Below are 26558 nucleotides of genomic sequence, written 5' to 3'. Positions count from 1 at the left end.
TACACACGCCCTCTATTGGGGTTGTATCCACAAGGTCTACACCAGGGCACTTTCTACTCTGAACTGGTTGATGCCAATTTGAGACTCTAGTTACCTGGTTATAGTTCATACACCCTATCTATAGTTCTTTTAAGTGCAATCTAGTGGTTTGTTGCTCACTCTTTTATCATAGTGCGCCTAAGTCTGTGCTATTATCTGTTTGTTGATTTACACCGTGTTGAATTGAATTGCCATAATAGATTCAATTAATATTCTGCCAGGCTGTTTGAGGCCTTATTCCTGTGTTTTCTTATAGAATGACAGCATGTTAACCCTTAACTCCCCAGGTGTATGTGGTTATTGTGTCTACAACCAAGTGTGTCAGTGGGGACTGAGCAGTTAAGAGATTCTTGCCAGAACAGAGAACCCATCATCACCAGCGGCTCCTGTGGGGATAAGCACTAGATTTGGAATGTTTGTTTGATTCTCTAATGATTACTAGGGTCAAATCAATGTTAATTTTTGAATGTAGTGACAAGGAAATTTTAAAGGACCAGGATATAAAAAAAAAATCAGTGAATGTGGTTTTCGTTCAGGATAAAATTGTACATTTTCTAATGAAACCTGTTTAACATGGCTGGTATTTCATTCAAGTAGCAGGTCTGGATGAAATTTCAAGGGCTTTTGAAATCAATTGACTCAATGTTGGCGACATCATATTTTTTCAGAATTTCTGTACAAACATTTGAACAAAAATCTAATCATGTATGGCCAGCTTAAGTGTAGCTGAGGAACAGCTTGTCATACTTGCACACAAGGGTCCTGTCTTGTAGTGCTATGTTGCTTCTACGGAGGTTCCTTCTCATGTGTCAACACAGTAAATTACTTTATTTCAAAAAGAACCATCTGAAGACACAAGTCTGTTGGAAATTTTGTGAATCTACTCTTATGCCTCGTACACACGATCGGACTTTCCAACGGGAAATGTTGGATGTCAGGCTGTTGGCGGACAATCCGACCGTGTGTATGATCTATCGGACAATTGTTGTCGGACTTTCTGCCAACAAATGTTGGCTAACAGGTTTTCAAATTTTCCGCCAACAAAATGTGTTGTTGGATTTTTCGATTGTGTGTACACAAGTCCGTTTGTAGTGGAGAATTAACATTTGTGACGTGGAGAATTAAGATTTGTGACGTAGCAAATTATGAAATCTCCAAATAAAGCGCACATTCTCTTCTTCAATGGGATCATAATGAAGCTGCTTTGCTGTTCATGCTGATGGAGTTATTGCAAATTCAATTTCAAAAGGCCTTTTTTTCTAGTGATATCAAGAATAATATTAATATGCTTTTTTAATTTTTTTTATTTGGGCAAGTTACCAAAACACCATTATTCCGTAGTTTTTAAGATACAACTATGTTGTGGTCCCTTGTAAATTTTACATTGTATTTTTTAAATGTAACTACCTACTCCCTATTCTGTCATTTGAAGTAAAACATATAGCCAAGTATTATTCTCCACAATTTTTTTATTGTGCATTAAAAAAGAAAAACAAATACAATTAGACATGCTATCTGCCAATAGAACTTAACCAAAAAGTGCATGCTATGCCTCCAAAAATATAGAAAATATACCAAATCAAATCATTATTCAACCAAAAAAATTATGAAATGAAAAGCGCGAAATGAAATGTGTGAATCAACACTCACCAAACTTCTACTAACACAAAATGAGCAGAAGGAGCCCAAAGAGTGGCGCTAAAGAGCTGAAAAACAACGTGGTACTTTGTATTTGTAGGCCAACTATTCCTTGCCGTTTGTATGCAAGACAAGTTTGGGCCAACGCCCTTCGGACAAAAGTCCACGGTTTTGTTGGCCAACAATCCGATCGTGTGTACGAGGCTTAAGTCTCTGGATGGCTTCCACAGTCAGAATGTGAATGACAATACCAGACCAGAGAAGAATGGTGTTCTACAGTACTTCTAAAATTCCCTCGAGTCTCAAGACTTTAGTCTGAGCCATAAAAAGAAGCCGAGGTCCCCTGGCTGATGGAGCTTTTGGTAATGTGAGGGATAAGTGGACCTGAGCCAGATGTGGAGAGAAAATGCGGGTCGGCATTTTTTGTTCCCTGCACTTGGGGGAATAGTTATGAAATCTAAAGACTCCTAAGGTCTTGTGTATAACATTTACTTCCAATTAAAGCAAAATACTACAGGGCTCTGACAGAACCGAATAATTTATGGCTTTTCTTCCTGAAATAATTCCTTGCAGACTCTGTATCACACGCACAGACGGTTTTTGTTTCTACGTTTTTGGTCTATATATAGCTGTCCGGAGAGATGTTAGCTGCTCTTGTTATCATAAAATATATTTCTTTTTTTTTCCTAGTTGTACTAAAGCAACCATAATGGTATATCTGAACTACAGGAAGTTATAAGACTCAAATTTTTGCAGCTCTGTAAGTATTAATAAATTAAGGTGTTTCTAAAGTCAAGAAATTTTTTACCTGAATGCATTCCCTGCATTCAAATAAAAAATGTCCCAGTAGTTGTATCACCCCCCATCTCCCCCCACCTCCATAAACACTTACCTGAGTGAGTTACCCATCTGCAGCAGCCTCCCCTCTCCATGCTCTCACAAGCCAAAGAGGCAGCAGTGGAAGCCACTGGCTCTTGCTGCTGTCAATCAAATCCTGTGAGGAATGAGCAGGGGCAGGGCCGAGCTGTGTGTTTCTATGGATGCAGTGTTGGGAGTACACTTGCAACAGTGACCCCATGATATAGAGTTTGTTATGAAGGCACTCACTGGTGGGAAACACCAGAAGAGGAGGTAAGGGGCTGCTCTGTGCAATACCAAGTATAACATGTTTATTTTTTTAAGGGGAAAACAATTTTAGGTGTATGTGTTTAAATGCAATTAAGTACCTGAATTTAGCCTGGTATCAGCCTCTTGCAGCTCCCTGTACAACAGAGCTCAGAGCAGGGAGGAAGAAGCATCACAGGGAGCTAAAAAGATGTGCTGCAGTGCAAGGAACATGCTGATAGGATAAGAGAGCAGAATGACAAAGATGAGCTCATTAGGCTGCAGCTTCTCCTTTCAGTGTCCAGTCGCAGGGTGGGGGGCAGGAAGAGGACTTGTAAGTTAAAGTCAAACTGTAGCAGAGAAAGATCAGATCCCCACCCTTGCTAGGACTTTGCTGTTTAGCAGAGCGATGTTTATCTGTATTAACAGAAACATAAATCTTTTGGCAGGTATAACAGCATATTTGAATTTCATCTGTATATTTAGCGGTTTGCTGGGAGTTCAACTATAAAGCCTTGTACACACGATCGGATTCTTGGCCAACAAAACTGTGGAATTTTGTCTGAAGGGCGTTGGACCAAACTTGTCTTGCATACACACGGCACACAATTGTTGGCCAACAATCAGTGATGCACTATGTGGTTTTTCAGCTCTTTAGCGCCACCCTTTGGGCTCCTTCTGCTAATTTTGTGTTAGTAGAAGTTTGATGAGTTTCGATTTGCACTTTTCATTTCGCACTTTTCAGTTTCTGAACGGTCATTTGTCAACCAGTCATGTTGCGGAATTGGAGGAGATAACGTGTTATTTATTATTGGCCTCTGAGTTATTGCTTTGACCTTTTTTTTTGGTTGAATAATGATTTGATTTGGAATATTTTCTATATTTTTGGATGCATAGAATGCACTATTTGGTTGGTTAATTCTATTTGCAGATATCATGTCTAATTTTATTTGTTTTAGTTTTTTAATGCACAATAAAAAAAATTGTGGAGAATAATACTTGGCTATGTGTTTTGCTTCAAATGACAGTTTGGGAGTAGGCAGTTACATTTAAAAAAAATACAATGTAAAATTGACAAGGGACACCAACATAGTTGTATCTTTAATCTTAAAAACTATGGGATAACGGTGTTGTGGTAACTTTTTTTAAATAAATAATTAAAGAAAAAAACATAATAATATTACTAGGGAAAAAAAAGCCTTTTGAAAATATGTTTGCAATAACTCTGTCAGTATCACCAGCAAAGCAGCTTCATTATTATCCCATTAAAGAAGAAGAGATTGTGCGCTGCATTTCGATATTTCATAATCTGCTGCATCACGAAAGTTAATTCTCCATTACAAACGTTAGTTTACAAGACCGACCGCTTCTGGCTCCTCCTTGCTTCTGAGCATGCGTGTTTGTACTTTGGACTTTTGTCCGACAGACTTGTGTACACACAATCGGAAAATCCGACAACAGACATTTGTCCATGGAAAATGTTAAAACCCGCTATCCAACATTTGTCCGTGGAAAATCCACCAATTGTCCGTTGGAGCGTACACACGGTTGGATTTTCCACCAACCTGTGATTACACATTTCCTCTCGGAAAATCCGATCGTGTGTACGAGGCTTAAGATAATATACCAGCAGCATAAACTACTACTAATGAGAAACAGATTTTTTTTATTGTAAGATTTAGGCCCCATGCACACGAGATGCCAGTGCAAACTCTGCTGAACACATAAGCCCTTGTACACATGGTTGGACATTCCGATGGAAAATGTCCGATCGGATCGTGTTGTTGGATAATCCGACCGTGTGTGACTTCATCTGACTTTTTCTGTCGGAATGTCCGACCAACAAAGTTTGAGAGCTGGATATTAAATTTTCCGACAACATGATCCGATCGGACTTTGTCTGATCGTTTGTAGAAAATTCCAATCGGACAAAGTGCTACGCATGCTCAGATCAAATTCCTAGACCAAAGCTATTGGCTACTAGCCTGAACGTAGTCCCGTCGTAACAAAATAACGTCATCACGTTCCGAACGATCGGATTTTCTAACAACTTTGTCCGACCGTGTGTATGCAACACCAGTTTCGGACAAAATCCGCCGACAGATTTTGTTGTTGGAATGTCCGACCGTGTGTACAAGGGCTAAGAATTTTGCAACTGCCTTTCACTTATTTACATATTTTCTGTTTTTATAGTTACTGTATATAGTGATTTGCCAATTGTCCCTCTAGTGGCTTTTATACATTGGACAGTGTAATCAGTATTCTTGCAGGAGGACGGCTGAAATATTATTAAGGACAGGATGATTTCTATCTCAGCAGTGTGTTCTGTATTCTGTCATCCTGAGCTGACTCTCTTGTATTGAACAAAGAGGGCCTGTGAAGCAGAACTGCTATGTTTCACTAAGCAGGATGCTTAGCATGCAGATGGTATTGCAATGCTTTCTTGTTACAAGTCCTTGGTGTTTCTTTCGTCTAATATCTTCCAATACAGTAATTTGATGCATTGCAGAATGCATGGAATTGCTTGACGAGTGAAATAACAATATTTTCTATGAAGGCCATTCACATACACGCAGTGTCGAATTTTTAAAAAGGATCCTGTACGTGTTTAGAGCGGTTGTGATTTTGTTCTCCATAGACTTGAATGTAAACTGCATGTAAAGCACTTATCTATTCAAAGACAAGACGATTCCAGTGTGTGAGAGAGAGAAGAGCATAAATCTAAATTGCATAAAAAACACATTGGAATCACATCAAAACCGCATTAACTCACACTGGACATGCTCCTAGAAATTGCACCGCAAAACTGATTCAAATCAGTTTGAACTTAGCCTTAAATTGGAATTTAAATTGTTGTTGAGTGTTCCATGATACAGGGAAGCCAGAGCTGCAGGATCACGTGACCAGGCCCAAGTGGACTAAAAAAGGCAAGTACGCAGATCTTTTTACACAACATAGCCAGGATAGGTAGGTGGAGGGGGTAAAGAACATTTTTAAATGAGAGTTCCACCCAAAAGTGGAACTTCCGCTCATTTGTCTCCTCCCCCCTTCCTCTGCCACAATTGGCACCTTTCGGGGGGGGGGGGGGAGGGGGTGCAGGATTCCTGTCTTTGACAAGTATTCTGTTCCCACTTCCGGGAGTATGGGCTGCGGCCCATGACATCACCGCAGGGCTCCCTCCTCCTCTCCCTGTCGCCAGGCCAGTAGGAGAGAGAAGCGGGGCCTCTGGATGTGACGCTGAGCATGTGCACTCAACTTCTTTGGTCGACCATGGTGAGGCCTGTTCTGAGTGGAACCTGTCCTGTTAAACCGCTGTATGGTCTTTGTCACCATGCTGCAGCTCAGTTTCAGGGTCTTGGAAATCTTCTTATAGCCTAGGCCATCTTTATGTAGAGCAACAATTCTTTTTTTCAGATCCTCAGAGAGTTCTTTGCCATGAGGTTCCATGTTGAACTTTCAGTGGCCAGTATGAGAAAGTGAGAGTGATAACACCAATTTAACACACCTGCTCCCCATTCACACCTGAGACCTTGTAACACTAATGAGTCACATGACACCGGGGAGGGAAAATGGCTAATTGGGCTCAATTTGGACATTTTCACTTGGGGGTGTACTCACTTTTGTTGCCAGCAGTTTAGACATTAATGGTTGTGTGTTGCGTTATTTTGAGGGGACAGCAAATTAACACTGTTATACAAGCTGTACACTCACTACTTTACATTGTAGCAAAGTGTCATTTCTTCAGTGTTGTCACATGAAAAGATATAATAAAATATTTAAAAAAATGTGAGGGGTGTACTCACTTGAGAGATACTGTATAGGTGATGCCTTTGTCTGTCATAATGTGAATTAAGATTTCAACCTCTCTTTAGTGCATCACCCTTTGCACTGGAGTTTTAATAACGGGTGTATTACAAAGTGGTAGTTTTGTTACTTTTAAATTGATAGCAACATAATATAAACTCAGTTTCCTCAATTTAAATCATGTAAGAGATGATTTGTGATTGGTTGTTGGGATTTACTGTGCTTTGCACATAATCATCCCTTTTTGTCTTGCTGAACTAGTCCAAATTGTTTTTTAAGCTGTGAGGTGCACAAGTTTCCTTTATAATTGAGTGTAAAGGTGTTCTGTAAACGTTTCTGGCACTTGGACGAGTGTTCTGTAAGGATGGATATGTACAGTTCAGATCTGGTTTCTCATCTAATCCAAAGATGAATCATCTGATTAATACTTTTTACTTTGATATCTGCCCAGCAGAGGCTAGTCTTGGACACCAGACAATGCAAGCGATCATTACGTCATCGTAGTTAAACCAGCTCCAAAAATAACTTGGCTACCGTCAAGAAGAAAAGTCGGAACTGGACATTTAATGGGTTATCTGTTAACGCTGAGATCACCGTATAATGCATTTATAAATACCAGACCATTAGTGGACCATTGTCTCCAGCACATGTATTTCTGGAAAGGGGAAACCAGGTTTGTTTCAAAAACATTTTTACATTTTTTTTTCTGTTTGCTACTCTCACTAGATGGACTGATAACCCTCTATGTGATAGTAGATCTGCTCTTTATGGATACATTAGGGAGCTATTAAACCATTTTCACACTGAGGCGGTTTTCAGGTGATTTAGCGATAAAAATAGTGCCTAATAAAGCCACTCCAGTGTGGAAGCCTGAGTGCTTTCACACTGGGGCGGTGCGCTTGCAGGACGGGAAAAAAAGTTCTGTAAGCAGCATCTTTGGGGCGGTGTGGGAGCAGTGTATACACCGCTCCCACACAGCCCCTGCCCATTGGAATCAATGGGCACCACTTCCGAAGCGCCTGAAAAGCACTTCAGAAGCGCACATCATGGGCACTTTTAACCCCTTTTTAACACCTTCTTGGGAGTTAGAAGTGCTCCGCTACTGCCCGAAAAGCACCGCCAAAGCGCCACTATAACAATGGTAAAGGCCGCTAAAATGAGCGGTGCTTTAACGCTAACGCCGACACTGCCCCAGTGTGAAAGTAGCCTTAGCCCTTGTACACACGGTCGGAGATTCCGACTACCAAATCCGTCGGAGTAATTCCGACGGATTCATTCCGTAAGAGGTCCGGAAGTGATGTTGCATACACACGGTCGGACTAAGTTGTCGGAAAATCCGATTGTACATAACGTGATGACGTTACTTCGTTAGACGGGACTACGTTTAGGCTAGTAGCCAATAGCTTTGGTCTAGGAATTTGATCTGAGCATGTGTGGCACTTTGTCCGTCGGAGTAGGCTACACATGATCGGAGTATGTCCGATAGGAGCATTTTGTCGGAAAATTTTACCGGCAAGTTGGAAAACAGTCGGAAACAGTCCGATGCAGACCACACACAGTCGGAATATCCGACAAAACGGTCCGATAGGACACATTCCGTCGGAATCTCCGACCGTGTGTACAAGGGCTTAGACTTTCCAATGTTACCTCCTCCCACTAGTACAGACAGATCAAGGGCAAGGAGCCCTAATCTGATTGTATAGTTGGCTAATACCAGCCAGAATTTGACTGACTGTTGAGTCTTAGCAGACTTAGAATGGGAAAGGTTGTTACTTTTTTCTTCCAATCTGCAGCATATTGGCCATTCCGGACCCTCTGGTGTGGTCCTGGACTTACATAGGAGCAAGATAAGACAGGGAAAGAGGGGGGCCCACGATTGCCGTTGCATTAATTGGGCAGCATGTAGAAGGGATCAGACAGCTATATTGCCACCAGGATTACTGCAATACTAAAAAGGGCATGATTAAAAGAAAACAAACCCAGGGTCATGGATTTATTTTCATGCTTTTTCTTCCCTGCTGTAACACAAAAAAAGCTAGGCCCCTTTCACACATTCACCATTTGGTCTGTTCAGCAATGTCTCCGTGAACATATGCTCTGCTAATGCAGAAAGTGACAGATGTCCCACTGGGTTGAACTGCAAAAAAAACTCATAGTGTGTACCAAGCTTAAAGTGATTGTAAAGTCTAGTTTTAAAAAAAATGAAAAACAACAAACATGTTATACTTACCTCCTCTGTGCAGTGGATTTGCACAGAGCAGCCTGGATCCACCTCTTCTCGGGTCCCTCTTCAGCTCTCCTGGCCCCTCCCTCCAGTTGGGTGCCCCATCGCAAGCAGCTTGCTATGGGCTCACCCGAGCCGACTCACAGCTCCATGTGTCCATTCAGGTGCAGAGCTGCGGCACGGCCCCACCCACCCCCTTTCTATTCTCATTGGCTGATTGACAGCAGTGGGAGCCAATGGCACAAGGTTGTTGTCTCAGCCAGTAAGGAGGGGATTGAGACATTCCTACAACATCGCTAGAGCTAGAAGAACCTCAGGTAAGTATTAGGGGGGCTGAGGGGGGTCTCCTGCACACAGAAGGCTTTTTATCTTAATGCATAGAATGCACCTTCTACCTTTACAACCACTTTTGTGTTGTTCCTCTGTTATCAACATGAGTCACTTCCCACATAAGATAAATTTGTGTAAGAAGGAAGGTGGGGGGGGGGGGTCCGAATGTAGCTTGTCTATTTATAACACTGTTCTTCTGCTGTGTGGAGGGGGTGTGTATTCCTTTCCTCCAATCATCTCTCACACAGTGCAACTGCAGTCTCTCTCCGCCCCCTCCTTAGTGCTGCTGACAAATGAAGAAAGATTTTTTAACACGATCTGCACTTTTGAAAGGGTGTAGAGAGGGGAAGACAGCAGATAAACAAGTATAACCTATGCAAGAGAATTAGTTTTATCTCTGTTTATCATCTGAGGCTGCTTACTTGGTATATTTAAGGGTTTACAACTGCTTTAAACCAAGGAATTAAAAAAATATAAGGATCTGTCTTCATTATCCCTACCTGAGCAATCTCAGTATGGTAACAGAAAAAGAAGTGCACTTTGCACCTTTTTAGCTACAAAGAGCCTTAGAAAATATTTCTGCTAAAATGAAACTTCCATTGCAAGGAATGCTTTTAATATACATTTTAGGTCTGTACAGGCTTCTGACAAAGCCAACTTCACAAATAACAACAAAAAAGAAAAAAAAGAAAAAGAGGGTTGTATGTACACAAACAGCTTTCTTATATTGCAAGGAAGCAACATATGGATTTTTGCCAGATTTAGAAAATCACAGGCGCTAAAGAATGAAATGGCAAGGTCTTTTTTAATACATAAAAAAAACTGGCTTGAGTAGCAACTATGGGGGTTATTCCTGAAAGGCAAATCCACTTTGCACTAAAATTGCACTGTAAGTGCACTCGGAAGTGCAGTCGCTGTAAATCTGAGGGGTAGATCTGAAATGAGGGGAAGCTCTGCTGATTTTATTATCCAATCATGTGCAAGCTAAAATGCTGTTTTTTATTTTCCTTGCATGTCCCCCTCGGATCTACAGCAACTGCACTTCCGAGAGTACTTTTAGTGCAAATTCAAGTGCACGTTGCACTGTAGTTTGCACTTGTAGTGCAAAGTAGATTTGGCTTTAGTAGATAACCTGTATGAAAAATCTTTCTTTCAGGGAGCATTTTCCTTTAACGTACCTGTAAAAATGTCTCTGCCCAGAGCCTGGATTTGATCTTTATAAGGGCGCGCTCACCGCCATTTAAACGCCACACATTACAGGAGATTGTTAAACATTTCACATTCGTGCAGTTCTGTTAAAAAAGTAAACAACAAATACATATTTATTAAATTTAAACAAATTAGTACATTGAGATTATTTATTTCAAGGGAATTGATAATAGTTGTGGGTTAGGTTTATATTATTTTCTTTTTATATATACAATTTTAAACTGATGTTTTATACTTGTTCTTTTACTATGTATATAAAATCTTTTTTCTTTTTTTCTTCAAAATATTAAGTGCACAAACACACCAGAACACAGTGGGGTTAATTTACTAAAGGCAAATAGACTATCCACTTTACAGAGTGCAGTTCTACACTGCAAGAGCAGTTGCTCCAGAGCTTAGTAAATTATCAGAAGCTCTGTTGACTTCCATCATCCAATCATATGCAAGCAAAAATGCAGTTTTTTATTTTCATTTTCCTTGCACGTGATTGGGTATTATTTGCAAAGTAAAGCATTACCTCATTTACTAATCTCTGGAGCAACTGCACTTGCAGACGTGCAACTAAATGCGCAGTCTATTTGTCTTTAGTAAATCAACCCTATAGCGGCACAGGCAATGCATTCTTGAGCATTGTGGGGTGTTGCATTAGGCAGCTCACAAAAAATGAATGGATTGTAATGCACCTCAATGCATGAAAAAATATATCTTGCTTCAGGTGCATTCTGGACATGTGTCGGGTTGGCATTCAAAACGAAATGGCACACACGCTAATGCATGCATAGTGCATTGCCATAGCTTGTGGTGACACACACACACTCCACTGTGAATTACTGCAATGCAGTAGCATGAGCAATCCCCAGTACAGGCATACCCCACTTTTAAGTACACAATGGGGTTTATTTACTAAAGCTGGAAAGTGCAAAATCAGGCTCACTTCTGCATAGAAACCAATCAGCTTCTAACCCCAGATTGTTCAATTAAGCTTTGGTGATGAAACCTGGAAGCCCATTGGTTTCTATGCAGAAGTGAGTCTGATTTTGCACTTTCCAGCTTTAGTAAATAAACCCCATTGTGTACTTAAAAGTGGGGTATGCCTGTACAGGGCTAGCCCACGAGTCAGGATTGTAGAGTGTGCAGAAAGGGAACTGAATAAATATTCTGCAAATGGGAGACAGATCTACATCAAATGGACTGGAGTTAATATGTCAGCAAACAACTGCTTTATACACATAACCTATGGACTGAACCCACCACCTGAAGGGACATTATGCCTAAAAAAAAAATGTCTTTCTTATTTCCAGGTGCAACCTGGTGGGCTGAGTCAGTCTTTGGTTTCTTATGTCTTGGGTCCTCCAACATAGAGATCTCCCCATCATAATTCCCAACTCTGTTCCTTTCTATCTGGGAGTTGTGTGTTCCTACTCCTCCTGTTACATAATATAAAACAAATAAAATAATATAACAGAGAGAGAGTGGGAACCCCCTTTAATGATCACAGCAGGTGTGCAGACCCAGAAACTCAAACAATCTCATTGAGACAGTCCCTAAGAGAAATAAGAACTTTTCAGATGGTTTAACGCTCAAAACCAGGTAAAAAAGCTAGATGCCAACGAGGAGCATGCTAATGGAAGAAGAGAGCAGAGAGATGAGTTCATCAGTCTACTGCTTCTCTTTTTGTAATCCTGTCAAAGTCTTGAGTCCAGACATGACCTGTAATGTTACCTAAATGTAGAAAAATCAGGTCTCCTGCCCTACCAGATAGGTCTTTGCTGCGTGACAGAGCTGTTTAGATCTCAACATGGGATGTACAGAAATGGAAACAAAAAACAAAAAAGTAGTGTTTCACTATCATCACCAAATATATAAAATAGTTCCCTCCAAAATGTAGCATCACCCTAAAACACCCAGCTTCATGATACCGATTGTTGTCAGTGGTGAACAGGTCATCCAGCAAAACCACTGTCCCTTCTTTGGTCACCGCATGAGCTGCATTAACAAGCTGCTGAACAAAGCTGAAATTTGGCGCATCATGACCATTTATACACATCCTTCCACAAAACATTCTTGCATGATATTTTAACACCTAAAATGGTAAATGGCAATGTTATCTGTAACAGATTTATAAAATAAAAAAATCATGCCAGAAAATAATCCCAAAATCTGCTATACAAGAATTCTTGTAGGAAAAACATGCCTCCAGACGGGAGGAAAAAGCCAGAGATCTGGCAAATCCAATCCAATGTGCTTCTAATTACTGGACAGAAGAAAAAAAAATGTGCATCACAAACTAAGAAGACCTTCACTGATCAGATAGTTCCCAGTCCTGTGTAAGCTCAAACTCTTCCAACTGGATAAAGACTAATAGCTTGTTCAAACAATCGTTTTCAGAGCCTTTAACATGGCCACTACACTCAAACAGCTGTACACACAGTTAAAATTCATATGGAGGAACTGTTTTATCTGGCAAAATATTTGTAAAGGAATCTTGGTTTCACAATCTATCCCACCCTGCTGTGCTTTAGGACTGCACAATATAAGGACGGTGACAATGATATTGTGAGTCAGCAGTTCCTTAAATCAGGGGTCTCCAAACTTTACTGGAAGTAGGAAAATCAGTGGGAACAAACAATGCCTCAGGCTTGGTGGTCAGTGGGAGTAAGAAAACGACATAGCACCTGTGATCAGTAGAAAAAGGAGTAGTGCTAATCATTGTTATTAGTTAGAGAAATAGTGCCCCATTGTTGGTGTCATAAGGAAGAATAGTGCCAATCATTGGTATCATTGGAAGGAATAGTGCCCCATTGTTGGTGTCATAAGGAAGAATGGTGCCAATCATTGGAAGGAACAGTGCCCCATTTTTGGTGTCATAAGGAAGAATAGTGGCAATCATTGGTATCATTGGAAGAAATAGTGCCCCATTTTTGGAGTCATAAGGATGAACAGTGCCAATCATTGGTATCATTGGAAGGAATAGTGCCCCAATGTTGGTGTCAGTAGAAGGAATAGTGCCATCTCATAGATTAATTGTGAGGAATATTGCTTCATTCTTGGTGTTGGTGGAAACATCATTGTTGTGAGTAGAAGGAATAGTGCCCCACCATTGGTGTCAGTATAAAGAATAGTGCCTCGTATCAGTTGGAATAATAGTGCCCCAAGGGCTGGATAAAGGCAATGAAAGGGTCACATCTGGCCTGTGGGCCGCAGTTTGGAGACCACTGATTTAGATTAGGTGTCACTGCCCACCTCCTTTCTTCTCTTAGGCTGGGTTCACACATGTTCGGTGCGAATTCCAGTTCCGTTTTCTCTGCGAAGAGAAAAAAATAGCTGTTCAGCGGTTCCTCACCGTTGTAGCTGTGGATCAGTGAGCAGGGAGAGGGGGAGGTGTAGCGAGGAGAAGGAGAGAATTTGTGTTCAGAACGGAATGCATCTGCGCATCAGATGCGTTCCCATAGAAGATAATGTGCTTGTAATTTGCACCGCACACGTTTTTTGGGGCAATGCGCAGTGCGAATGCAAGGCACATATGTGAACCAGATGCATTCAAATGAATGTATTTTAAAATGTCCTGCAAATTGGATGCGGTGTAAGCCGCATCTAATTTGCATAGGTGTGAACGGGGCCTTAAGCGTGCCAACCCATTTTAAATTAGATCCCACTCTGTAGTGTAGGACATCATATTTACTGTAGTTTCGATTACGGTACATAAAATGTAACACAAAAAGCTGGAAAAAGCAAAGGTCGTGGAAACATTTAAAATTCCAAGATTGACAGGATAACGTTGGGAATTTTGAGAGGGGGAGGGGGGTATATCTATAAACCAAGATGGATGGGAGAAAGTTGGGTAATTTGGGAAGGAGAATATTTTTAGGTATTATACTGTAGGAGTATCTCAGACACACAGGATGCCAGGGGCTGACCCAGCCCACCACACTCTACTTATAACTAAGCTATCACTTTTGGATGGATTGACCCTTTAACCTATGTTTGATTAAGAAAGCCAAGTATTGATATACAGCTTATGTTATGCAGAATCGGGAATATGTGTTGTCTTCCACATGTGGAGGATGTAGAGCTTTGTAATCGTACTCATCAGAACCTAGCTCCAGTCTTCCTCCAAAAAATGTAAAGGCAGCAGCTACAAACACTTACCTGTTCAAGGATCCAGCAATGTAAGCACCAAGCCGACTCTTCAATCGGTTTCAGATGCAGGCACCGGGGATCTTGTGCAATGACACATGTGAGTCGCGCTGCGCTTTCTGAATGATCATGCAGTCTTCTGGGACCTGTATGTGTGTCCCAGAAGGCTTCGGTGGGAAGGAGGAGGGGGCGGACATCGTCATAAATTGCTGCTGCAATCTGAGTGGGAAGTGAGAGTTGGTACCTGTCAAAACCAGGTACCCGCTCCCCCTCCCCCCGAAAAAGTGCCAAATGTGGCAGTGGAGGGTGCAAACTAGCGGATCTTCCCCTTTTGGGTCACAATGCTGCGACTGCAAGAGGAAACGGCAACCTTTTCTAATTTTAGTGTCACAGACACACCAGTTTGGGATATATTCCCACTCACCGTTAGCACACAACAATGGCCCTGAAGAAGGGAGAGTCTCTGTTCCCCTGAAACATGTCGGCTCGGTCATTTGTTGCTACCTTCCATAAAACGATCACATATTCACCTTTATTTTGCTTCTCATAGGATATCGGGCACTCCTTTTACCTACCCCTACAAGTATATGTGGTAATGACCTTGAGGTCCTACCCAGAGGTAGCAGCCCAAGCCCCCTCAAAGGGCTCACCGCCACCCCTCTGCCAAGTGGGACCGTAATTATTGTGAGTGAACTCTCCCAACCCACCTACAGCATTAGCCATTCACAGACACTCAACCGAGCGAGTCAGTTCAGAGCAGTCTTCAACCTTAAAGAGCTATCCTTTTGGGTGGAGCTCCATTTTATGCTAACGATACTCCTGTTCAGAAATCTTTGAAACCTGTAAGCACTTGTGTTATTCTCCACATTTGTTCCTTTGTCTCTCTGGAAGGCCTTATATTTGAGGTCCAATTTAGATAGAACTTCTGCCCAAGTTAAAAGCCTTCTCCTTTAGATGCTAGTTATCCCTCCATGATGCCATTCAACAGTCCAGCGTCAGAGCCTCAGTGGCCTGTAAATTCTCAGTTATTGCACTTCTGAAAAAAAGGGTCTGTGCTTAGCATCAGGAGTGGATGGGGTTTAAAAGACAACCATGACAAACGTCTGTTTTCCTCAATATATGGGAAATGCTTGAAAATCCCTTTATCAGCTCATTGAAATATTAAATATTTTTCAACCCTATTTCATATATTTAATTCCTTTTTCTCTGCATTTCGATGTGTCACAAAAGTGACAGCAATGGTTGTAGGGAGCTGCTGTGTAGTCAGTGGTTTAAAACCGATATGTGAGCCCCAGTGCTCTCAATTATGGAGCTGTCAGTACCACCCTTATCTTTGATCCTTTCCTGTTCCTGATCTAAAAGGAAGGACCTTTGTATCAATCCAAAAAAAGAAAACATCTGATTGCAATCTCAACCAGCTACTACATAGTTTGCACGGTCTGTGGAGACGTAATATCGGAGGTGTGAACTTTGATGCCTCATGGTTTTTTGCACAGGTTCTTTCTTCTGGCCAGCAGAAAGAGAAGGACCAACAATAAAATTGCGCTGGCAACTTAGTGTTTGGGAACGCAGAGACTCTCACAATGGTTGCAAACTGTTAAAAAAAACAGTTGAATACCACATTTGAAGGATTATGAGATCTGATTAATCTATTAAACAGCGGATATACCGGTCACTCAAGTAAGACATACATGTTGAAGGAAACAGGTATTTTTTGATAGCTGTCCTGAAAGTGCCCCCTAGCGAAGAACTCAAGGACCTCAGTATAGTCCATACCAGGAATCCCAAAAGCTCTACAGGAAACTGATCTGAAGGATAACACAAGCACAAGCTTTGCATGTTATTGCTGGGTCAGCCAATGTTTACAATCTAAGATGCAGGTTCACTTTAATGTGCTTAGGCCCATCAAGTCACTGGTAGAGCAGAATTGTGCTTTTAGAGTACTTTTTGAATAAAACAAAGATATTCATGTGTTAAAGCGTGGCGCAAACTGTTGGCGCTATATAAATCCTGTATTATAATAATAATAATAATAATATTCATTGACATGCGGTAATGTTCAGCTCTTACCAGCTGTTTAGTTGGGCTTGGTATATGCCTGAGGGGTTCGGCCACAGGCACGTCTCTGCGACTCACTGCATGAGATACGCTGGAGTTACGCAAATAAGCCGTTAATCCTGGAGTAGCTTCTGCTTTACTCGGCTAAAATAAAGAAAGACATCAGCAATTAATCAACTAGAAATCTACAAGCAATATTGTGACTACAATACTCATATCAAGCAGACTTCCGAACCCTACAAGTAAATTCAAGTATTATAAATCATTCCTGCCATCACACGCAAAATCAACATGTGGATGAGACAATATTTTGCTGTAGTAAGGCCATTTAATTTGCAAATATCCCTTATAACGTAAAAGCCCAATAAAAAAGGACCTGATTTTTTGCATGAGTGTGAATATTCGCCAGCACACCAAGGATCGGAAATTTTCTTCCAAAAGGTTTCAATGGAAAGGATCACATCACAAAGGAAAGTGCAACCTTTCGGGGCCGCGCAGGGCCCCTTCGTCAGGCATATGAGTTCACAATTCACATTCCTGACGAAGGGGTCCTGCGCGGCTCTGAAATGTTGCACTTTCCTTTGTGTTGTAGTCCTTTCCATTAAAACCTTTTGGATGAAAATTGGCGATCCATGGTGTGCTGGCGAATATGTACGCTTGTTTGATGTTTCCAGGACCCAACTGGTAATCACTGCAGCACCCACCATTTTATGAGCCATAGATACCAAGAACGTGTGCGATAGGAATATCGATCTGACTGATTTTTTGCATGACTCACTGATTACACAATTTGCAAAAAACGATTTACTCCAGAACCCTAGAACACTCTAGAACTGGTCAAGAAAAACATAAAAGGATAGGCAGTGTTGTAAATAACCTTCTATATTCTATAGCTTCTTTAACAATATAAACCTGAGATTAGAATTCCAGCTAAAGCCAAACTAGTTCAAAAATGCTACCTACCCAACACCTATACTAACTTCAGCCCACTTCAGTCTAGTAATGTGATCCCCGGCATCAGCCAGGATCAACTGCATGGGAGAGATCGTCTGACAACTGGGAAAGCCAGGATCGATGTGACATCACCCATAGGCTCCCATTGTGCAGCTGTTGTCGTTGGTCCCTACTCTCCCCTGCAGCCAAGGCTCCCTGACATAAGGGAGCCGGTGTCCTATCAGATACTGTCCCCCATCACATAGTGTCTGCCAAGAAGCCAAACATCTTCGAAGAAGAATGGCGCCTGCACACTGTGTCTGGGTTCAAGCCCCACCATCCAAGTGGATATAGAGTTAGAATATAAAAGAGCCGAGTGAAGCGAGGCCGTGCCCGAAGCGTGGCGAGTGAAGCAAGACCGCGAGGGGCCCTCTAAAGCCCCATACACACTATCAGATTATCTGCTGAGTTTTTCCTTCAGATTTACCAAAACCATGTAGTAGAAGGGCCTGCCTGATTGCATACACATTGAAACTCCTAAGGTTTGTCCTCATATTATATGGCTTTGGTAAATCTGAAGGAAAAACTCAGCAGATAATCTGATAGTGTGTATGGGGCTTTACTATCTGCAACTCTATGTCCACTTGGATGGTGGGGCTTCAACCTGGACTCTTCTACTTCTTCGGAGATGTTCGGCTTCTCCTTGTCCTCCGTACAGCACAAGCACTGCACCTGCACAGTACGGCCCCGGACACTATCCAATAGGCGGACCCTTTGTGTCAGAACACCAGATCCCATGACCAGACCGGAGCAGGCTGAAAATAGGTAAGTATATGCATTTTTTTAACACCGGTTAGTAGCTATGGGTGTGAGGGAAGAGAGCATTTTTCACACAAGTTAGGTTTTAGCTGGAGGTCTACTTTAAAGAGTAACTCTACTTTTGAGAAAAAAGACATTCCCTTCTGGGTAATCTGGGTGATCTGTGTACAGTACAAGGATTTCAACAAACTTTGTTGCAGATTCCTGCCTTTGTTATTTTGGAGAAATAGCTGTTTTTTTCTCTGTGTCCATGTGCATAGTGAATTTGTATGGGTGTGATTTTATAATTATCAATCAGTTCTGCACTTGCAGGGTTCTAATGAGGAAAGTGACAGGGTCTGCATCCCTTTGCATGGATTACCCTTTGAAAAATCCCACCAAAATGGACATTTTTGTTGCAGGGGGTGCCCAAAATCTTTCTTGTACCTGAATGCAGACTTCTGGGAAAATCAGTAAGCCAATCACACAAGCAGGAAATTACATTTCTGAGGGATGTTCTGTACCCCTTTCAGTGTACAAAATGCCTTCAGGTTGCCTTATTGCATTGCATTTTGCAGAAACCTACAGCATTGCAGATTGAAAAGGAAAGGTATTTTTTTTAATAACATTCAGCTACAATGTGTAGCAATTGTATATGCTATATTATTTTCTTTTTATTTGCTATTTTTTTCCCACGAAAGTGGAGTTACCCTTTAAGCTTAGAGATGGCACTTTAGTCTGAAGGTGGCAGTGTCCCTCTGTTTAATACTGTAATTGTCCGAAACAATTACAGTTTTACAAATAATAATACGTACGGTATATTCATTACAAGACTGAGAAATTAATATTTTATTCACTATAATATATATTAATATTTTATTCACTATAAATTCTTGATATGTAATTTGAGTGTGTGACTGTGTCAACAGATCTTTTTTGTTTAAACAGATATAAACAGATCTCAGTTTTTGGTACGTTATTGACAATAACGTACCAAAAACTGAGATCTGTTTATATCTGTTTAAACAAAAAAGATCTGTTGACACAGTCACACAATCAAATTACATATCAAGAATTTGAAAAGCAGCTAGTAACACAAAAATCTAATAATACTTTTAACATTGTTCAATAAAAGTTATATTTTATCCTCCAGATCTGTCTTTTTTTAAAATCCTGACAATAATAATTCAAGAAATATAATGACTTTAAGTTGACTTTTTTCCCCTTAAGCACACACAAGGTAGTCGTGTGCACATATACTCAAACCTATATTCTTGTGGTTAACAAAATATTAGTGTTTCTTTATCCTAGCAATAGCTTAAAGTTTAACTTAGATTTTAACTTTTTTTTTTTAAGAAAATATATATTGTGGCTAATGAACTCATTGTGTCATGTTCCCGGAAAAGGAATATCTCTGCAACTGTGCAATTAATGTAATTACGATAAAAGATAAAAGACAAAAAAAAACATACAATGAGGTAACAGTCTATAAACAGCAACGGAATTCCCCTCCAATGGGATTAAGCATTTCACATGTGCACAACATCTGGGCAAGGGGACAGCAGTGAAAAGTCTGGGGTATAATCTCCTAAATCCCACTGGTGGGAAGGTCAGAGGAATGACTTGTGCATTAGAATCGCTGGAAAAGAAAGATAAATAGGACCATGCGGGGGTCCAACCTCAGCCAGAGAAAAAACAGAAACAAAGCTCCGCAAAGTATCATCTCAGAAGGGAAATGATACAACAAAGTGGTAGTGAGCTCTGTCCAATCAGAGGGAAGCGAGGGAGCTGTGTGTCATTCTCACCAACACTCTCTGAAACGCCGAACACTCTATTGCTAAGTAATATATGAGAAAAAGGCTATCCTTTACAGATGTTAAGCAAACAAGTACATTTCTTGAACTAATAGAAATAAATTTCAAATAACAGCCTATGGGGAATTTATTTTCTGCAAAGAAAAAATCATGTAATTACATCAACCTTGTCCTCATATTCCCTTTCTTTTTTTAGTTAGGGGGGATACTCCCCCCCCCCCCCCCCCCATGATAAGATTTACAACTATCCTCTAATTCCTCCTGTATTGTAATGTAACTGTACTGTCTGCCCTCATGTTGTAAAGAGCTGCGCAAACTGTTGGCGCTATATAAATCCTGTATAATAATAATAATAAAATCCCACCATATATTACAAGTCTAATGCCCCATACACACGGTCGGAAATTCCGACAGAAAAAGTCCCATCGGATTATGTTGTCGGAAAATCTGATCGTGTGTGGGCTCTATTGGATGTTTTCTGTCGGAATTTCCAACGGAAGAAGTTTGAGAGCTGGATCTAAACTTTTCCGACAACAAAATCATATCGCATGTAGAGAATTCCAACGCACAAAGTGCCACGCATGCTCAGAAGAAATTTGGAGACGAAAGCTATTGGCTACTGGCCTCTTTATAGTCCCGTTGTACGTTTTGTACGTCACCTCGTTCAGAATGATTGGATTTTCCGACAACTTTGTGCGACCGTGTCTATGCAAGACTAGTTTCAGACAAAAAAACAGGCGGATTTTGTGGTCGGAATGTCTGACCGTGTGTATGGGGCATAAAAGGTAATGTATAACGTTTAAAGCCCCATAGAACTTTAATTTTAATCAACTAAACACTGTACAGTCTAGGTGTTTCAAAATGAAGGCCTCATGCACACTGGATGTTAAAATAACGTTATAAAAATGGCAGTAGCTTTGCAGTGAGTTTTTCAACTTTTTTCAACGTTTTTGCAATATCGTTTTTTAGCGTTTATTAGCATTTCCTGCGATATCGTTTTAGTGTTTTTTTTTCTTCAATGGATCAAAAACATAAAAAAATGCTGCTGAGCGACGTTTTTGAGCATTTATCTGCGTTTATCAGTGTTAGAGCGTTCTTACAGCTAAAAAAAGTCTCTCAGAACCCACTAGTTTTTTTTTTTTTTTTTACTGCTCAAAAATGCCACTGCCCAAAACTGCTGATAACAGCCTGTGTGTGCATGGACACATAGGATAACATGATGGAGAGTTTAATGACTGTAGAACGTCTACAGCCAAAAACAGCTGCTGTAAAAATGTCAAAAAACGTCCAGTGTGTGTGAGGCCTAAAGGTGTCCAAAGTCCTACAGTTTATTTTCTTTAGAAAAGCAGTCACAGAGTAGAAAGGCTTGTCTTCTGCCAGCATTCTGCAGAGAAGCACATTTGCTCTCTGTAGGAAAGCAGTAGTCTCTCCGCAGAGGTCCGACATGGCCCCTGTGGATTTAGACCTATAGCTTTGCATGTGGTAATGCTCATGCTCACTGCAGATTGGCGAGCTTTGACTTAACCGGGGGCATGTTTTTCTAAGCTGCATTTAGGTCTGTTGTTAACCCACAGTAACAGGGTCAATTTAAAATTTAAAGAAAACTGAAAAAAAAAGTGCAATTTCAAGTATTTTAACCTACCTGTATGTCCAATGTGTTAATGGCAATATTCGGGTTACATGTAATTGGTCCTTCTGTATCAATTCTAAACACATAAAGGAGAAATTCTTCTCGGCTCTGTGACGGCCATCCCACGCTAAGGTGTGTCTCGCCAACTGCACTTGGTCCTATATTGTGAAGCTTTTGGAAAAATAGTTTCAATCAATAGTCAATATTAAAATTGCACAACAATGACCTGAGATCTATTTATTTAGAAGGTCAGTCCACCCAAAAGATATTTTAGTAACAGATGGAGCCTGGTGGTGGAGCCAGCCATTGGCTAGGTCTATGTCTCCTTTACCCAACAGTATAATTTCCCTACCATAATTCCAGACTTTGCTTTGGTCTATCCTGGTATTTTGGGTGCTCCAGCTGCTCCTGCTACATTTTCCATAATATAAAAAAAAATTAAAATAGTATGAAGATTAGGAGCCCCCATAATGGGCATGGGCGCAGCATGTGTGCACGCCCATAAAGTTTGTGCAATGATCTCATCAACAGAGTCTCCACCAAATCATGAAACTGTTAGGGAGTTTAGCTCTACAGCATCAAGCAAACAGTGACTAATCATGTTTGGATGGACTGACCTTATAATAATAATACAGATCAAGGTTTTTGTATGTATGACTCCGTACTTGTTCTATATTATTGGAGAAATGCTGTTGTCTGCCTGCAATTTTCTCTTTTGTATTGGCCTATTCTTGTATTGTACAACTCCATTGTTGGACTCAAAAAAAATGTGAATAAAAAAAATAAAAAAATGCAGATCAACTTGCAGCAACCCATAGTAACCAAAAAGATATATTTTGCTGTGATGAGATATTGAACTGTGGTTGTTTGGTACAGGTAGCATCATTTTGCCATTGCACTTTGCCATGCCATATTTTTTAGGGAGTACATGATGTGCCTCACCTCCCCGGGATACAACTAGAATAGCCAGGACAAGGTTGTACCTCATAGATGTGTTGTACCAGCGGCCCGATTTCCCCTTCCTCAGATGGCTTTTGTTTGGGTTCCCAGTTGGCAATGGGCAAGATGATGTGAGGAGGATGAGACACACTGTAAAAGAAGATTGATGTCATTAGAAAAAAGAGTTTGATTGGTGTAATTCAATAAAAAAACCTGTCAGTAGGGCTCATACATCAAACCTTTCAAGTCTAGAACTGTGTTAAAGTTGAGGGCCACCCAAAAAAAAAGAAATGCATTAATAATCTTAAAAAAATAAAAAAAATACAAATTTTGAACCTGAAATCGCTGTTGCTAGGTAGTCTTCCTAATCTGCCTCTTCCTATTCTGCAACGCTTACTCCTCTTCGATGAGTGGCCCTGTTGCCTTCTGGGACATGTGTGTGTGCCAGAAAACAACGGGGCCATTCACAAAATGCCGTGCTACTCGCCGCAAGGCTCCACTGCCTGCTTCCCTTCGTTAAGATGGAGACGCCGGCAACCGATCTGATGGATGGATCGGCCTCGGGGCGGCCGATATCGCGGGATCGCTGGACAGGTAAGTGTCCTTATTAAAAGTCAACAGCCACAGTGTTTGTAGTTGCTGACTTTAAAAAAAAATTCTTGGCCGGAACGCCCCTTTAATGGGGCACGCAGAAGATGTCTGGGGTGCTTTCCCCTGCTGTATACCATTGTATGCTGTTGAGTACATTTTTGGAATAAATTGTTATTGCATAGTGTATGGGAGTGCTGCCATCCTTAGGGTTAGGGTTGCACCGATACCATTTTTTTTTTTTTTTACGAGTATGAGTAATGATACTTTTTTTTTTTTAGTACTCACCACTACCAATTACTGGTACCTACCACAACTGTTTTGTTTTCACTTCAGCTGTCAGCAATGGTACAAAGCATTGACAAGTTATTTACAAATGAAATAAGTAGATTTTCTTTAAATTTTGCACTTTTTCAATGTTAAAATGTGTAAAAATATTCACTAACACAGCAAACAAAAAAGTTTTAATTGTTTATTGTTTATGAAATAGATGTGAACAAAAAAAAAAAAAAAAGCAGGAAATAATTAAATGGTGGAGAATAGGGAGTTAATTAAGGCTGATTAGAGTAAATGAAGGGATTAAACAAAGGAATATTTGTTCATCCCTTTGATCTTCAGATGAAGAAACAGAAAGATTCAAAAAGAAACAATGTTTCTGTTTATTTTAGTGTTTCAGCAGCTGAGCAATGTTGTTAATAAACATTGCCTGGCGTTTGTTTTTTTTAATAGCTCCAATTACCGGACTTCTTTAACACTTCAGCTGTCAACAGGAGAGACCCGCTGACAGCTCAAAGAACCGAGCCTGAAAGTATCGGTTTCAGGTATCGGTGCATTTGCATGAGTACCGATACTTGTGCCAATACTCAGTATTACTAACAATATACCGATACGAGTATTATCGGTGCAACCCTACACCCTGTAATCAATGGGGACAAATGAATTAGATTTAAATGATAAAACAGCATGTGCCCTTGTGATGACCTTCAAAGAGGATTTCCTCAAATTAAAACTTTCCTGCAAGTAACGTCTAAGAAAGTCTACAGCTACACAAAGTATCTCATGCTTTAGCAGGATGCCAAGATACAGACTAAACGTGGGGGTATGGACACCAGGCAGAGAGCAGGAATTTATTGATGTGATGTTGGGAAGAAAAGAAAAAAAACCCTTTATCCGGCAGTTTACACAACTGTAGCTTGTTATCCATAATAACTTAGTTCCTCTCCCCATGCTTCCTCATTGAGGCCACTGCGCTAGCCATAGCACCAGAACATTCTTGGTTTTAGAGGCAACAGGAAGTATTTGTGAATGAAGGAATGCATATAATTATTCTACTTATATATCATGACAATATTAATCGTGTTATAGGCAGTTGAATGATATCTGTGCACACAACTCTAAATGTAATTTTCCATAGAAGTGCTTGGAGCACACACTAGGGGTGATTTACTAAAGGTAAATAGACTGTGAACTTTCTAAAGTGCAGTTGCTTCAGAGCTTAGTAAGTGAAGTAAAGTTTCACTTTACAAAGAATACCCAATCGCATGCAGGGAAATGAAAAAAGAAAAATAAATTAGCTTGCACGTGATTGGATGATGGAATTCAGCAGAACTTCTGCTCATTTACTAAGCTCTGGAGCAACTGTTCTTCCAGAGTGTAATTGCACTTTGCAAAGCGCACTGTCTATTTGTCTTTAGTAAATCAACCCCTGTATGTGCAGCTAAATTTGTCTACAAGTTCCTTGTTGAAAATGTTTTATTTCCATTTTGATGCTATACAAGCCTGTAAACGTTGTCCCTCTTAGAACATATTCATGTTTTTGAGGATTTACACTTGTGCTTGACAGTTTTTCCTATCCTTTCACTATAGCAGCTTCTAAAACAATGACACTATGAGGTTGATTTACTAAAGGAAAATCCACTGTGCACTTGGAAATGCAGTCGCTGTAGATTTGAGGGGAAGATCTGAAATGAGGGGAAGCTCTGCTAAATTCTATCATCCAATCATGAACAAGCAAAAATGCTGTTTTTAAATTTTCCTTGCATGTTCCCCTCAAATCTACAGAAATTACACTTCCAGTGCACAGTGGATTTACCTTTAGTAAATAAACCCCAATGCATGTCTTGTGCCCCTACTTTTTGCTCATCTAAAAGCCCCCTTACTGGCCCTTCTAAGCCTACTGACCCTTGTGCAAAGACCATGCAGTGCATTAAAGTGGTTGTATAGTCAAAATTGTAACTTTTACCTACAGGTAAGCCTTATTATATAATAATGCTTACCTGTAGGTAAAAAAATATATCTCCTAAACCTGTATGGTTTAGGAGATATTCCCCTCGCAAAGAGCCGCTGACTGCAGCGGCGCATGCGCACAGGGGATTCTCGGCTGAAATCCCGGCAGACGACGGACCTTGCCAGAAAGAAATCTCCCGCGCGTGGGAGTGACGACATCACGGCTTCAGCCAATCATAGCGCTGGAGCTGCACTACCCGGAAGACACGCCGAGGCAACATGTCAGTTACCTTGGCATGGACCAGGTGAGATACTTACGCCTCGTTCTAAGGTGAGCATCTGCGGTATGCGGGGCATACTAGCTCATTATGCCTTTTGTCTTACAGGTGTAGAAAAAAAAAAGTGTCAGCGGGTTTACTACCGCTTTAAGGTTGTAAATCTGTGATGTGAAATATGAACATAGCTTATCCCTCTATAATGTGTACTTGTCTCAATCCAGAGCACCAATTGTCATTTCTGTCTGTTGCTTTGCTCCTCTGTTCTCTGTATGAGTCACTTCTGACAAGTTTTCCTGACACCAGGAGCTAAAAAAATGACAGGGGAGGTAGCTCTAGCACACAGCCTGTGACTGACAGCCTTGGCCCTGTTGCTGTGTGCTATGTGAAGGAGTAGGGGGGAGGGGTCAATGCACTCTAATCAGCTCTCACTTAGCTCTGCAGAGTATAAATTCAGTTCTCCCTTCTATCCTTTCCAACCAAGGAAGCTACCATTTTGGGGTGGTGTAGTGGCTAGCACTCTCGCCTAGCAGTAAACCGGGGTCACTGGTTCGAATCCCAACTACAACAGTGATTCTTAACTGCTTCTCATTTTAAAACAAATGCCCCACTTTCAACTAAAAGTTTCTCTTTAAAGCGGTATTAAACCCAAAACCAAAAATATAATATATTGCAGCTTACCAATCATTAGATGTGGTGGCTGCATTAGTTTCCTTTTTTTAATGCTTTTTTCCACTCTGTTTTCATCTGGTGATCTGGCCAGTTACACACCTCCTGTATTAGAGTACCCCTACTCTGGCTGAATGAGCACA

The 26558-nt window shown here is 40.7% G+C and overlaps 1 protein-coding gene across 1 annotated transcript in view; it reads right to left on the bottom strand.

Annotated features, from left to right (window-relative positions):
• ITGA8 (integrin subunit alpha 8) overlaps nucleotides 1-26558 on the bottom strand; it is a 236120-nt gene that overhangs the window by 16739 nt on the left and 192823 nt on the right. The window contains exons 24-27 of the mRNA XM_077490849.1: nucleotides 22702-22807; nucleotides 21731-21889; nucleotides 16556-16687; nucleotides 10318-10431 (exon numbers count right to left, since the gene is read on the bottom strand). Coding sequence (XP_077346975.1) covers nucleotides 10318-10431; nucleotides 16556-16687; nucleotides 21731-21889; nucleotides 22702-22807 — 511 coding nt within the window. The remainder of the gene's footprint in view (nucleotides 1-10317; nucleotides 10432-16555; nucleotides 16688-21730; nucleotides 21890-22701; nucleotides 22808-26558) is intronic.

The sequence above is a fragment of the Lithobates pipiens genome, unplaced genomic scaffold (assembly GCF_037356315.1).
Source record: "Lithobates pipiens isolate NorthernLeopardFrog02 unplaced genomic scaffold, aLitPip1_a1.2 Scaffold_19, whole genome shotgun sequence".
Taxonomy (NCBI): domain Eukaryota; kingdom Metazoa; phylum Chordata; class Amphibia; order Anura; family Ranidae; genus Lithobates; species Lithobates pipiens.
This window is presented reverse-complemented; position numbering and strand designations above follow the sequence as displayed.